At 45.7% G+C, this 15,649-nt stretch overlaps 1 protein-coding gene across 1 annotated transcript in view; it reads left to right on the top strand.

The window, feature by feature from the left end:
- The first annotated feature begins 8,513 nt into the window (after positions 1–8,513).
- LOC144799352 (monocarboxylate transporter 13-like) overlaps positions 8,514–15,649 on the top strand; it is a 115,794-nt gene continuing 108,658 nt past the window's right edge. The window contains exon 1 of the mRNA XM_078670610.1: positions 8,514–8,670. Within this exon, the coding sequence (XP_078526736.1) occupies positions 8,514–8,670 (157 nt within the window). The remainder of the gene's footprint in view (positions 8,671–15,649) is intronic.

Here is a 15,649-nt window from a genome sequence, read left to right on the forward strand (position 1 = left end):
TGGGCGGTGCTTAAAGTCGATATTGTAGATTGCATGTACTGCCTAGGTAGGACCTAAAAAGGAGCCAGAACAAATAGACCATTCCCTGCTTGCAAGTGGTGCACAAATGTGACCAATATCTTTTTGGCCTTATTACGAGTGCATTATATACAAATGCACTTGTTATAAGGTGGAAGGGATATCCGTTGTGTATGTGATGGAGTTAAGAAATGTAAAGGCCAGCATTTGTAAAGCGCACAGCTAGCTCCAACAGAGGTGTCCCGGCACTGTGGGCCATCGGGAAGATTAAGCAAGCTGTTGCCCAGAGCTACATGGTGGTGGGCTAACCTGCCGCCGGGGATCGAACCGTGAACCCTGTGGTCTGGAGTCAGGCACCCTGGCTGCTGTGCCACACCTCTTCCACCCTTCTGCAAAACTCTAAATGGAGGCCTCAAGTTATAGCCTCGGGAAATCCCATCCATTTCCCTCAGTAATCCCTCTCTGATGGACCAGACCACAGTCAAATTGTAACCAACTGGGGTAGGGGTGAGGTCAGAGAAGTCATGATGGTTCAGGAAGCTCTATACGATGACACTCCTCTGTCAGGTACCACTCATAATGCTTAACATACAGTGGGTCTCCGGGTAAAAGGTCACTTCCTTGCAATTGACGCTATCATGCACATCCATAGTGTTCCCACAGTGAAGAGGGGTTTTTCCCATCCAAAAATAAATACCTGGTCCAGCACACAGAAGAACAATTGTTACTTACCTGTAAACAGGTGGTTCTCCAGTATTGGTGTCTTTCATAGATTCACATGCTTGAATATTCCCCGTCGTCGAAGTGGGAGTCCCACGGTATATAAAAAATAGCAATAATGCTAATATAACATAAATGATAACATAATACCTAATAAAATAGAGATAATACATACTGTAAAAAAATCTACAATGGTACTTCCATAGGAATACATTATCAAGAGAAAAACTCATTTGTAACATATCAGTGTCATTATGTTAGTCCAAACTGCAGCCAATCAGGCTCAAGCACCCTCTAGAACCTTCTCCTCAGAAGCTCAAGCCCTCAGATTTTCGTAGCACTAGTAATAATAGCGCATGAGGAGAAGAGAGCCTCTGAGGGGAGGATGGGTGGGTCGCATGTGAATCTATGAAAGACACCAATACTGGAGAACCACCTGTTTACAGGTAAGTAACAATTGTTCTTCTCCAGTATTAGGGGTGTCTTTCATAGATTCACATGCTTGAATAGAATAGATAGCAGTAACTCCTTAGAACTGGGATTGCTAACAGATTCTCGAAATTGAAGGCAAAACATATAGCTTAAAAGCATATAGCAATCCCAGAAAGAAAAGGAGGTGGGAACAGAGGCTCACCTTATTTAAAGAGATGGCTAAGCACTGCTTGCCCCACTGCGGTATCCGCTTCGTTGATGGAATCCAAACAGTAATGTCTGGTAAAGGTGTGTCTGCTTGACCATGTCGCCGCCCGGCAAATCTGGTGTAGAGGCACTCCAGCAAACAAGGCGGTGGAAGACGCCATCGCTCTCGTTGAATGTGCTTTTACTGAACACTGTAAAGGCTTGCCAGCTTGCTGGTGACAGAAGGATATGGCTGCTGAGAGCCATCTTGCAAGTGTTTGTTTTGTCACTGAGTGTCCCCTCCGCATCCTTCCATATGCTACAAACAGTTGATCGGATTTGCGGAAAGGGGTAGTTCTTGAAATGTAAAACTTTAGACAACGTTTGATGTCTAAAGAATGTAGTCATTGTTCTGCCGGTGATCTTGGATCCGGGAAAAAAGTCTTCAAGAAGACAGGTTCGTTCAGATGGAAATCAGTAGGTACTTTTGGCAAAAACGAGGGATTGGTACGAAGAGACACTCCATCAGGCTTAAATTGTAAATACGGATGCTCGATCGTGAAAGCGTGAAGATCGCTTACACGACGAGAAGATGTTAAGGCCAAAAGCAATGCAACCTTCCAGGTAAGAAACTTGGTGTCTGCCCTGTGAATTGGCTCAAAAGGAGGCTTCATAAGCTGTGACAACACCACGTTGAGATGCCATGCTGGAGGAGGGCGCCTAATAGAAGGAAACTTCCTGAAGAGACCTTTAAAGAATTGTCGGATTATTCTGGATGAGCAGAGAGACGTTGAACCATCGTGTCTAAAACGCGAAATAGCTGCCAGAAAGACTCTCAAGGTGGCATGAGAGAGACCAGACTGAGCGAGGCTCAGAAAGAAAGGCAAAAGCTGCTCCGGAGTGGAATTGATTGGATGGATATCTGATGCAGCGCACCAATGGCAAAAACGCTTCCACTTTAGCTTGTACGTTTTGATGGTTGATGGAGCTCTAGCAGAAGCAAGAATGTCCCTGCATTCCTGGGGCATATCTAAATTTGCGAATTCGAGGTATTCAGGTTCCATGCCCATAACTGAAGCGTGGTCGGGTCTGGATGGCAAATTTGACCTTCGTCCATCGTCAGGAGATCTGGACGTGGATGCAGATGAATGGGAGCGCATTGGGATAACAGAAGAAGTTCTGAGAACCAAGCCTGTCTGGGCCAACGAGGGGCGATCAGTATCAAGTGGCAGGATTGCCTGCGCATCTTCCACAACGTTCTCGGCACCAACGGGATTGGAGGAAATGCATAAGCGAACAGGCCGCTCCAATCCATGAGAAGGGCATTTCCGCTGGACTCTGGATGGGGATGCCAGCTCGCAAAGGCGGGGCACTTCCGATTCAGTGGGGTGGCAAAAAGGTCTATCATGGGATGACCCCAACGGCGGAACACCATGTCCAGAGTAGGCTGATGTAATTCCCACTCGTGAGTCGATGACGTGGACCTGCTCAGAGAATCCGCTAGGATGTTTGATACCCCCGGCAGATGGACCGCCGTTAAGGAAATTTGATGACGAAGAGCCCAATTCCAGATCCTCTGAGCTAGCCGAGACAGTGGCTGAGATCTTGTGCCGCCCTGTTTGTTCATGTAGTGCATGCTGGTGGTGTTGTCCGTTTGAACCAGCACGGACTCCCCCTGCACTACGGGCAAAAAGGATCTGAGCGCGAGGAAGATCGCCATCAACTCCAGCCTGTTGATATGCCAGGTTCGTTGTGTCGCCGTCCACTTGCCCTTGATTGAAAGGTCCAGGAGATGAGCGCCCCAACCCTCCATGGACGCATCTGTGGTCAGTGTTAGATCCGGAGACTGGGCGAGAAACGAAGTTCCTTCGTTTAGATTGGATGGTTGTTCCCACCAAAGCAGACTGTCCTTCATGCGGGACGTGACTCGCACTAGGTCGTTGAAAGACCCCGACACTTGACGCCATTGCCGGTCCAATTCCTCCTGAATAGGGCGAGTGCGCAACCTGCAGTTCGGGATCAGAGTGATACAGGATGATGCCATCCCCAGAAACAACTTCAACGTCCGCACAGAAACTGACTGCTTTGATCGGATGAGGGCGACCAGACGGACTATCTTTTGTTGACGTTCTTGGGAGATGAAAGCTTTTGACAGGTCCGTGTCCAGAATTGCTCCCAGGAAGTTTCGTCTTTGCAACGGTGCAAAGTGTGACTTCTCCACGTTGATGGTCAACCCCAGTGACTCGAATGTCTGCAGGCAGAGACATGTGTCGTGAGCCAGCTGTCGAGGGGATGGGGATTTCAGAAGGCAATCGTCCAGATAAGGAAAGATTTGCACTCCCTGAAGGCGCAGATGAGCCATAACCGGGGCTAAAACCTTTGTGAAGACACGAGGTGCCGATCGTAGGCCAAAAGGCAGCACTTTGAACTGGTAGTGCATGTGCCCCGCCTTGAACCTCAGAAATTGGCGATGGCGATGGAGAATGGGTACATGAAAATAGGCGTCTTGCAGGTCTATAGTTGTTAGGAAATCGCCGCTGCAGAGAAGTCGCAAGACTTCCGATAGCGTCAGCATGCGGAAAGATTGTTGTTTTAGACAGAAATTGAGTGCTCTCAAATCCAGAATGGGCCGCCACTCTCCCGTCTTCTTGATAATGAGGAAAAAACGTGAGTAGAAACCTTTCCCTCGTTGAGATATAGGAACCACTTCGACTGCACTCTTTTGTATCAGAAGACGAACTTGATGTTGCAATTCCTCGAAATGGGGAGGTAGCGGGCCCGATGGAGGAGAATTTGGAGGAAACTCTGTGAACTCTAAGGCATGACCCTTGCGTACAATGTCTAACACCCATTGGTCCGATGTTATTAGAGACCATTGGGAATAAAACTGCGAGATTTTCCCTCCAACTCCTTGTGCAACCTGAAAGTCATTGACGTTTGTTGGTGGAGCCTCTATAATTAGGTTTTCCTCTATAGGGCTTTGACTGCTGTTGACGGTTAGACTGCTGGTTGGAGTAACGCTGGTTTCCTTGATTGTACTGGCGGTACTGAGATTGTCCTCCTCGAAAAGTGGTTGAAGACGAGCCTCGTCCACGCGCACCTCGAAAGGGCTGCTTTTTGAATTGCAAGGATCCCAGCGACATTGCCGTATCGGTGTCTTTCTTTATTGATTCAAGTGCCTCATCAATGTGAGAGCCGAAGAGAGACTCACCGTCGTATGGCATGTCTAGTATTTTTGACTGGACCTCTTGTCGAAATGATGTGGATTTAAGCCAACCCTGACGTCGGAGCGCCGCAGCACTGGCAAGGATACGGAAACCAGTACTTGCCACATCAATCGCACAGTCGATCATCTCTTCTGATGCCCTCATGCCATCTTGAAGGATCTGTTGCGCCTCTGCTCTGGACGCCTCTGGGATTAGTGATACTAGGGCAGAAAGATCCGACCACATTTGCCGGTCGAAACGACCCAAAATGGCCAAAGCATTTGCGGCACGGACTGACGTAGACGCCATGGTTGAAATTTTGTTCCCAATTGCATCCAAACGTCGACCCTCTCTATCAGGTGGAGTGGTGATAGGAGTCGCAGGGTTACATGATCGTCGTTGCGCCGCCTGTGTTACCACTGAATCTGGCTTAGGATGCGAAAGCAAACAAGCGGGGGAACCAACTGGAGCTTTATATTTCTTCTCCAGGCGAGGGAGTTGAGCAGGCAAGGAGTTAGGAGCGTGCATGATCTTTATACCCTCTTTCCATACAAATTCGATAATAGGTATGGTGTGGATTTGTTTGTAAGGTTGGTTTTTGAAATCATAGAGAAAACAGTCTTCCTGTCGCTGTGCTCTCAGTAGTTTAAAGCGGTCCGCCGCTTTATTCATCAAAACATGGAAGCTAGCGATGTCAACCGGAGGTGAATCACCAGCATCTGTCTGCTGAGGAGAGGGCGTCTGTATTCAATACTCATCGAATTCCGCCATATTTGGGTCCTGGTCCTCATCTGTATCCTGGGGTACTTCCCCTTCCTCTCTATCCGACTCCGCCTCATCTGCAGCAACATGATGCAAAATTGTGGGGACTGCAGGACGGGGTCGTTCTGGTTGAGCCGTCTGCTCTGTAGAGTGCTGAAGGTGAGTAGGCCCAGGTGACTCTGATGTTGCATGGGCTGGTGTACCCTGAGGTGTTGGAGGAAATCTTTTATTGTAGTCGTCCAGCATATGCTGGAGGTTGGAAAACAAAGATACTGGAAATGTTGCCATAGGAACCTGAACATATTGTTCTTCTTGCTGGTCAACGTCCTCCTCCTCATCGTCCTCAGAACTTGAGTCCTGACATTTAATTATCAAGTCCGATGGACTATGTGCATCACCAAGGACATCGTCATCCCCAATCGATTCTGTTTCGTGGTCAGTAGCCATCATTGGTGAAGGTGGCTGGAGAGTAGGAGGTGGCAATTGAAGAGTAGACTCCTTGCAACTGGCCATAGAAGGCAAAGGCACTAGGGGCATAGTGGTGAAAGAACCCATCTCTGATGTGGATCCTGTACGTTCCGGCTGGGATCCTGAAGGTAAAGGCAAAACTGCCGTTGACGTAGTCGTCGCCGTCGACGAGCCAGTTGTGTCTACGGCGGTCGTCGACGATGTAGCAGTCAGAGACGGTGCCCTTTTAAAAGTAGTCGTCGACGAGCGTTTTGGCTCAGCCGTCGATGCTGACGTCGTCGACGGAATCTTCGTCGACGGAATTCTCGTCGACGGAATCTTCGTCGATGGAATCGTCGTCGACGAATCCTTGGATGTCATCTTCTTCGTCGACGAAGCCTTCGTCGACGGTATGGAAATCGTCGACGAGCTGGTCGACGGAGCTGGCAGCGTCGACGGGACCTTCGTCGACGTGGAACTCGACGTCGGAACCTTCAACGTCGACGATGATTTCTTAGTCGACGGCAGTTTCTTCGCCGACGAGACAATCGGGATCGTCGACGAAACAGAGGAGACAGAAGCTCTCGTCGACGTGCAAGACGTCGACGAAACAATCGTCGACGACGAGGAAGCAGACGTTGTCGTCACTGAAGTCGTCGACGAAGACACCGCAGCCAACCTCATCGATGGAATGGTCGTCGACGAGCCCGTCGACGACCGCGGTGTTAGAAGTGTAACAACACTTATAGAGGCTGGAAATGACGCCTGAGAGCCAGGTCTCGTGGGCGTAGACACAGAAGCCACAGGAGCAGCAGGTTTTACTTGTGCCACTGTCAAAGCCATCTTTTTCTTCTTCAAAAAAGGAGAAGGTAACTCCTGAACACTGCCACGCTTGGAAGCAACAGTAGAACAGCCTGACTGGAAACTTTCTGGGTCTGATAAGACATCCTCCTTATCCTGAAGGCGCTTCAACCACAGAAGAAGACGACCTTCCCTGTCTCTGAGAGTCTTGGCTGGAAAAGCTCTACAGAATTTACAGTCAGCCACCTTGTGTTCTGGATATAAGCAGTAAATACACTTTTGGTGGGGGTCCTTTTCAAATAAACGTAGCTTCCCACAGGAAGAGCAAGGTCTAAACAAAGACTTCTTACTTGACATCTTGTAGAAAGAACAACTGAAGTAATAAAACTTGAAGAAAACTGAGCAGAGCTCAGGGAGACTCCCTTCACACGACGTGCGGTAGAAAATCTGAGGGCTTGAGCTTCTGAGGAGAAGGTTCTAGAGGGTGCTTGAGCCTGATTGGCTGCAGTTTGGACTAACATAATGACACTGATATGTTACAAATGAGTTTTTCTCTTGATAATGTATTCCTATGGAAGTACCATTGTAGAGGTTTTTACAGTATGTATTATCTCTATTTTATTAGGTATTATGTTATCATTTATGTTATATTAGCATTATTGCTATTTTTTATATACCGTGGGACTCCCACTTCGACGACGGGGAATATTCAAGCATGTGAATCTATGAAAGACACCCCTAATACTGGAGAACACCCTCCTCTAGAGGCAGACATATTGGGTAGGCCAGCACTACACCTAAGACACTTAGGGCCTGATTCCGAGTTTGGTGGTCCCACTTCGAACGTGCAACGTGTGGGATTGACAAACCTGTGGTGCGACCACCCGTCGCATGCATCCGCAGCCCCAGAAGCACAAGGGGGCCCGTTGCCTCACTGCCACAATTTTGAAGGTGGTCTCACGACCATGAAAAGGGTGGTTTGAGGTAACTCATAATATGATCTGCAAAACCACTGCGGCATCACCAGCATATTACTGACTCTAACCGATGTAAGACTGTCGCGTGATCCAGTATCCCCACCGGTCGCAGCGGTCCTGTTGCAGTCTGACCATCACACTCAAAATACTGCGGTGTGTCAGTCTTCGGACCGCCACCATAGGTTCAGCGGTCCTATGGACTGCCAAACTCATAATGAGGCCCATAGTAATTATAAGTGAGACCAGAAGTGCATCGTAACATTTATGTACAAACATTTCACTGCTGAGTCTCTCAACATCTAACCTTACTTTATATTCAAAGCTTGGCTCCCGGTATCCTTTCACATGTAAGGCATTCCACACACACAAAGTGAGAGACCTGGCCATTCCAAAGTAGACAAAGTACAGATAGGAACGCATCTTTAGTGGAGATACAAAACTGTTGCAGGAATAATGGATTTCTTCTCTGACCATTGAGGATCTCATAGAGAGGGCCCTTATCTCGTGGTACATGACCTATTTAATGGGAACACATTTACATACCCAGCAAGAGGGGCCAGGTACCGGGTTGCAGGATCTATAGTTGGCTTGCAAAAAATATTTTATGTTGTGTCCATACTTTGTGATGCAGGGCACATATTTCAAGGTGCGTGGCCTTGTCTTGGTGATTAAATGTAACATATTTTTGGGAAGTGGGGACCACAAAGTGGTATGCAATGTGTATAAATGGAGTGGTAAGCCTATATCATTGGAAACATCTTCCATATTTCAAGGTACAAGACCTACATATAAGAATTTAGGACAAAGATTTACCAGTTCAGGGTCAGTATTTATCGTTTATGGCTATGTATGCATCCAGAACTGATGTGTCTATTTTTCTTTCTTTGATGCAGGTAGCACTAGAGTTCTGATGGTCCTCCTGAGCCAGGGCCTCGATGGCCCCTCCGAAGGGGGGTGGGCGTGGATGATCGCCCTGTCTGGGTTTATGGTGAATTCACTCACCTTTGGCTATATCCGCTCCATGGGAGTCTTTTATGTGGAGTTTGTCTACTCGTTCCACAAACTGACCAGTGAGGTGTCTTGGATCGCTTCCATCTCCATCGCTTTTCAACAGTTTGCGGGTGAGTGACATGATGGATGAGATAGGGCATGACAGGGCATGACAGATGACAGGAAGGGCATGGCTAGTGAATGACCAGAGTTCTACACACTAGGCATGATTACTGTGTGGCCAAGTGAGGCATGCTTGTACAAAGTCAGAGAAGAGAAAGGCCAGGGACCTGAGAGGGGACAGCTCCCAGAGGGCAAACATCTTAAGCTACTTATTAGAGGTGTTAGTTATTGCAGTCAACTAAATCCAACACCAAGATGTCTGGAATCTATTGCAAATAATAATTATCTGCAGAAATGAGGCAGAACATGCATGCTGGGTGCTTTCCTCAGCAAAAACCTCATGGCCAGGTGTTTACTAAATATTTTCCCCTGAGTACATTTCCTCAAGTCTTGACTGCTACATTTTACCTAGGTAGACCTGCAGAGGTGCGGTATTTGCTTCCAAACTTGGAATTCAGGTAGGTGCAACAATGGGAGCGGACACACATAGCCAAGTATATGAGGACACTTATGGTCCAAGAGGACAAGGCTGAGAAGGCATGGTTCTCGTATGGGTAGCGTATATATTAGGATCTGGGAGAGGGAGGGGTGATCCCTCTCTCAGGTCAGGAAGGTAGAGAGGCCCTTCCACCTAATGGAAGGTAAAAAGGAGGGATACGTCCTCCATAATTAATTCACACATAGAAAGAGTATGCCACCTAAGACTTTCTATACATAGTACTGGGCAATCATCGTCTTTAGTGGGTCACCACTTTAATAGAAGCGGGGAAGGAAAGAATTCCTTCAGCCTGAATCCTAAAAGTCAGGGTGGGCTCGACCATCTTCCAGGGAGCACATAAAAGAAAAGACCAGGGAGCAGAAAGATTAAAACCCCTACGTCTTGCTCTGAGGTATCCCTTTATTAGTGGAGTAGTTGGGGTTGCTAAAAATATAAATGGATGGTGTTAGGATATAATGGTCCTAAGACCCTATACCGACATGGTTCAGCCCTACTCTATAGCCCAGATAGGTCCGGGGCTTTCATCAGGGTGATTTGGCTCACCTAGAGCTAGCCATTTGGAGAAGCTGACGTTCTAGTCTTTTTCCTCTCTTTTCATCGGGCTTCTGCTCCTTTATTTATTCGGAGCCCGACACAGACACGCAGTGGACGTGCACAGCAGGCGCGCCGAAGGTGTGCCAAAGGGCAAGCCCATCTACGCCTGTCCATGCCTGGACTCCCCCAACCGCCAGGAAGGCTGCATCTTTTTGAGTAACTTATGTTCCATAAAACTTACTCGAGCATGGAGCTTAACAGCAATAGGGAAACACACTCCTGGCACCTTCTGCGGGAAGAAACTCCACCTACATGACAATCTAGACCACTGGCAATGTAACACCTGTAAGTTCTCCCGGGTCAATACAACTCCTCCATCGGACTCCACGCTACGCTCTCTCCATTGGCTAGCGACAAAAAACGTGCCCTTTTTAAACTCCTTAGTCTAGTCTGCAAAACTTTGCAAGGAAATGGTCCGTGTTACCTCAAAAAAAAATTACCGCAGTACACTCCTGTCCATCAGCTTAGATCCAGCGATCAATTATTATTATGCCCCAAACGTATCTGAACAACCAGGTTTGGGAACCGCTCCTTTTCATTCCTGGCCCCTCATCACTGGAACCAGCTGCCCTTGTCCATCTGTGCCTGTTCTGATCTCACTCTCTTCAAAAAACTTTTGAAAACTTGGCTATTCAACCTATCATCTTGCCATCGTCAAGTGTAATTTTCACTGCTGCCATGGTGCCTAGAGATCCCATTGGAGATGATTTGTGTGCCTAATAAATAAACAAACTAAACTAAACCTCCCTGTTGTGTAAGCTCTTCGAGCTATCTAATTGTTATAGATTTGATGCATGTACCTCTGTGCATACCAGGGCAATGTGTATACTTACCCTTTTGTTTCTTTTTTCTTTTTCGAGTCCAACCTGTAATTAAAAATGGCCATATTAGTACCAGTATTGGTAATATTTAAAATTGGGAATGGCCAGTGCATTATCTAGAATCACAATGTGAAATTCTAACTTGTGGCATGCACGCTATTGTGGTGGTAACAGTGGGAGTATCATGTTGTCCACCCATTCATCATTCGTGGAGTGCCTGAGTGTGAATCTTTCTCATGAAGTCTTCTGTAGTAATACACACCTAGAGTACCCACTAATTTAGCTAACAATATTGGTGTACCGCTCATTTTTAATTTCATCTCAATGATAATAGCTTTAGCGGTTAGTGCCAGTTCGGTGATACAAACATCCATCTAATCTCAGTCACAGAGCTATAGCAATCTCCATTTGCAGTAGCATATCTTGTGCATTAGATATGCATATTATATTGTTTAGATTGTACACATTGTATGTTAATCATGGGATAGATGCACACATAGAATACGCCTTCACTCACCCGTTGGTGTTGAACTTTCTGTTTCCCTAGAGTTAGAAGAGAAAAGGCTCACCCTGTAGTCAAATTCTTTGTTTTGTCGGTGTCAGATTGTGGGTAAAAAGACGAAACATAAGAGCAAGTAGATGTATTCTCGTAATGTGGCACACAATATATTGTGGTTCCAGAATGCATACATATGGGGACTTACTTTGCTAAGAGTCCTACCCTACTTCCATGCCTATTTGGTTCCGCGCCTCCCGGCTTGTGACTACCAGATGCTGGAGAGCGCGTGTATTTATGCATGGTTACGCCGCAGCTGCAGTTGATCAGCTCTCATCCCTCTCCCATATCAGACGAGGCATTTCTTCTGTGATAAATGGGGGTGGGGTAGCACACTACTCACACACCGGCGGTATCGCCCCTAAGGACTCTGGTTAATGTAGTCACGTGTTCCGCGATGCATCTTCTTTCGATTCTCTGCTATCTTCGCTGTCTTCGCCATCCCTGGACACGTGTTTCGGGGTATCACCCCTCGTCAGCAGGGATAGGCCGTGTTCTGGGGTTGCCGGTGGCTGCCAAATATCTGCCAGGTTTAGTACCACTCAGGCGCGCAGGTGTGAGGTCCCAGGCTCGTCAGCCAACTGCTCAAGGGAGCTTTAACATTACAAATGGGGGTGGAGTCGCACACTACTCACACACCGGGGGTATCGCCCCTAAGGACTCTGGTTAATGTAGTTACGTGTTCCGCGATGCATCTTCTTTCGATTCTCTGCTATCTTCGCTGTCTTCGCCATCCCTGGACACGTGTTTCGGGGTATCACCCCTCGTCAGCAGGGATAGGCCGTGTTCTGGGGTTGCCGGTGGCTGCCAAATATCTGCCAGGTTTAGTACCACTCAGGCTCGCAGGTGCGGGGTCCCAGGCTCGTCAGCCAACTGCTCAAGGGAGCTTAAACATTACAAATGGGGGTGGGGTCGCACACTACTCACACACCGGCGGTATCGCACCTAAGGACTCTGGTTAATGTAGTTACGTGTTCCGCGATGCATCTTCTTTCAATTCTCTGCTATCTTCGCTGTCTTCGCCATCCCTGGACACGTGTTTCGGGGTATCACCCCTCATCAGCAGGGATAGGCCGTGTTCTGGTGTTGCCGGTGGCTAATGAAAAGGGTGATGAAAATACTGTGATCAATCTGTCTGACACCGCCTTGGATAAAGCAGAACTCCAATTACTCTCTTTAGGATTGTCTTATTGCCCTAATAATTCTTTCAATTATGTTCAAACACGTGTTGACGTGTTCAAATTTATACGCAAGCTAAAACTCAAAAAACATTTCAAACTATCGAATGCTCATGATAAAGCATCAAAGATTGTGGCAAATACTCAACCCTCCAGTGTATTTCAAATATCGGACAGTAAAGCTTTGAGAGTTGCTCAGGAGTTGGCTCTCGATAAGGACATTGTAATGGGTACTACCCAACAAAATCTGTTAGACATGGGTATTACAACTAATCAACCATGTGCTACGAAATTCAAACCTCCGTCCACGTTTTATCCCATGATGCCTACGGACAACATAGATGCATTTGGTGATATAGTGGTGGAAGATTTGAAAAAACTTCAATGTACCATCTCACGTAGAACCAAACGTATTAGATATGTGGAGAAACAATACAGTATTCTGATGAAAAAACTAAGGAGCAACTCCAATCTAATTATAAACAAGGCCGATAAAGGAGGCAATACTGTGATCTGGCCACGTTCATTGTACCTGAATGAAGCGGAAAGACATTTGAGGGATGAAGCTTGTTATAGAAAAGGCAATTTTATTGACATTATGCGCCTTAAGGACACAGTCCATAAAGAACTGAATCAATGGAAGCGTGAGGGATTACTCAGCAAACAAGAACATGCTTTTTAAAAAAACGATTTTCCTGTTACACCTTTTTTTTATTTGATCCCTAAGATACATAAACAGATTTCACCGGTCCCTGGCCGTCCTATAATTTCAGCTCAGGGCAGCTTATTGGAACCTATCTCACGTCATGTGGATCATTTTCTTCATGAATATGTGGAAGCCTTGCCATCGTTCATCAAAGATACTGGACATTTTCTTTCTAAAATCAATGACATTGTTTGGGATAATGAGTTTGTGTTGATAGCCTTAGACATAGATTCATTATATACAAGTATAGCCCATGAGGATGGATTGAATGCCATTAAGTTTTATTTGGGGAAACGTAGTATTGCGTTCAGTCAACATAGTAAAATGTATTTGAAAATGTTGGATTTATGCCTCAACAATAATTATTTTTTGTTTGATAGGGAAATCTACCAACAGCTGAGAGGAGTGGCGATGGGGGCATGCTTCTCCCCTACCTATGCATGTTTACATGTAGGGTGGTGGGAGGAGCATGTCCTCATGGGTCCACTCGCAATTCTATTCCCCAACAACATAGTCCACTTCTGGTGTTTTATTGACGACATCTGTATGATTTGAAGGGGCTCGGTAGCCTTGGCTGCTGAGTTTGTCAAAAAAATCAATGACAATCATCTAAATCTAAAGTATACATCCCAAATCAGTATCACCAAGATCCAATTTTTGAATGTTGAAATCTTCATCTTGCATGGCAAACTGCAAACTCGACTCCACAGAAAGCCTACGGCAGGCAATTCTATTTTGCATGCTGATAGTTCGCACCCAGGTCATCTGGTTAGAAGTATCCCGTATGGGGAATTTCTGCGGATACGTAGAATTTGCAGCTCTAAGTCTGATTTGGAGAAATGCCAGAGGGAGGCTTTTCTAAGATTCTATGCAAGAGGCTATCAGGTACCCCTATTACAGGAGGCTATGAATAGGGCTAACAATATGAACCGTGATGAATACCTCACTTCCATCAGTGCCAACAGGTTGCACAATGTGCAAGAGTCAACAGAGAAAGCCCTTGATAAGGTTAGTTTAATCACTACCTTCAACAGTGAAGAAAGGAAGGTGAGGGGGATATTAAAAAAGCATTGGCCCCTATTGAAAACTGACATCTCCGCTGTTACCAGACGAACCATCTATAGTCTTTAGAAGAGCACCCTCAATGAGGGATGCGTTGGTCAAATCGAGCCCTGAGGTTATTGTGAAGAAAAATTGGTTGTCTGATAAATCTGGATTTTTTAAATGTATCTCTTGCAGAGCGTGTAAGTTCGGTATGAACACCAAGGAATAGTACTCTGCATTTGATCCTCTACCTATTCATATCAAAGGGCATTTCACTTGCCGCACTGATTTTGTGGTTTATGTGCTCCAATGTACATGTGGGCTCAAATACATTGGGAGCACCAAACTACAGGCTTTTAACCGTATCCTTCAACATCTAAGGGCGATCGTTAACTCCGATGACAATTATCCAGTTTCGCGCCACTTTGGCTTGGTCCACAATAAAAACCTTAATGATCTTAAATACTTCATTATTGATGCAGTGCCCAAAAACATCAGGGGAGGTAACAGAGAGAAGATTTTAAGGCAACTTGAAAGCAAATATATTCTGCTTTTAGACACTAGGATTCCCAACGGAATGAACACAGGGGAGGACTTGCATTGTTTTCTATAATTATAGGTGATTAGAAGGGTGGCAGACTTTTAGCCCTTGGTTATGTTCCCCTTTTGTTCTGATAACCTATTGGGTCCTGAGGGAATCAGGGTGCACAGTAATTTACGTATTTGTGTTAGCCCTAATGCCTTATGTTGATTCTGATCTCAGTTTTTTCCATCTTGATACCCTTTGTTTGATGTTGTTGTAATTTGGCACTGTTGGTATGTTTTCTACCACTTTACAGAATGTATCTAATCACAGTAGAGCTTCAGATGACAGCGTTATAGACACAAGGGTAATGGGCACTATGCCACAAGTTCCTTTTCTTAATTGTGTCTATTTAGCAGCTGTCATTATTATGAATGATTGTCATTCCCAAGGTAATTGTGCTGTCAATTGGCCAACATTTTTGCAATACATGTAATCCCTCATAAATGGGATCAACATGCATTTGTTATTGTTTTCCCAATTATATCAATCAACTGGTGACCAATAATTATAAGAGTTAGTTAGTTATTCTACCTCTTAAAATCCCGGTTGTTTTTGCACTTTGCACTTTGCACTTTTCAGCACTTTCTTCACTAAGATTTGGGCACATCACTTTGAAACTTTGGGCCGCTTTTTATACCATCCTAGGTTGCATAAACTGTTTCCAACTGTGGTTTATGTATAAAACACTAGTTACTCGGAATTCATGACTTTAGAGGATGGAATTTAAAAGTACATGTTTTTTATTCTTGTCATGATTAGTTGTAAATAATGAATTTTGAAAAGTTTTTGTAACACTTGAAACCTTATTCTATGGATTTATCCTTTAAAGTATTTTTCAGTGTTAAAGTGTATTTTCTATGTCTATGGATTGGTAACATCCCCCATTGTAAAGTGTGCACAGTATTTAAACACCAGTATTGGTTCCTTGAGTCATGTGATCAAGGCTACTGTGACATAGCCGAAACGCGTCATGCTGGCGACAAGGGGTCAATAAACCACTTCT

Source organism: Lissotriton helveticus, chromosome 12 (assembly GCF_964261635.1).
Source record: "Lissotriton helveticus chromosome 12, aLisHel1.1, whole genome shotgun sequence".
Taxonomy (NCBI): domain Eukaryota; kingdom Metazoa; phylum Chordata; class Amphibia; order Caudata; family Salamandridae; genus Lissotriton; species Lissotriton helveticus.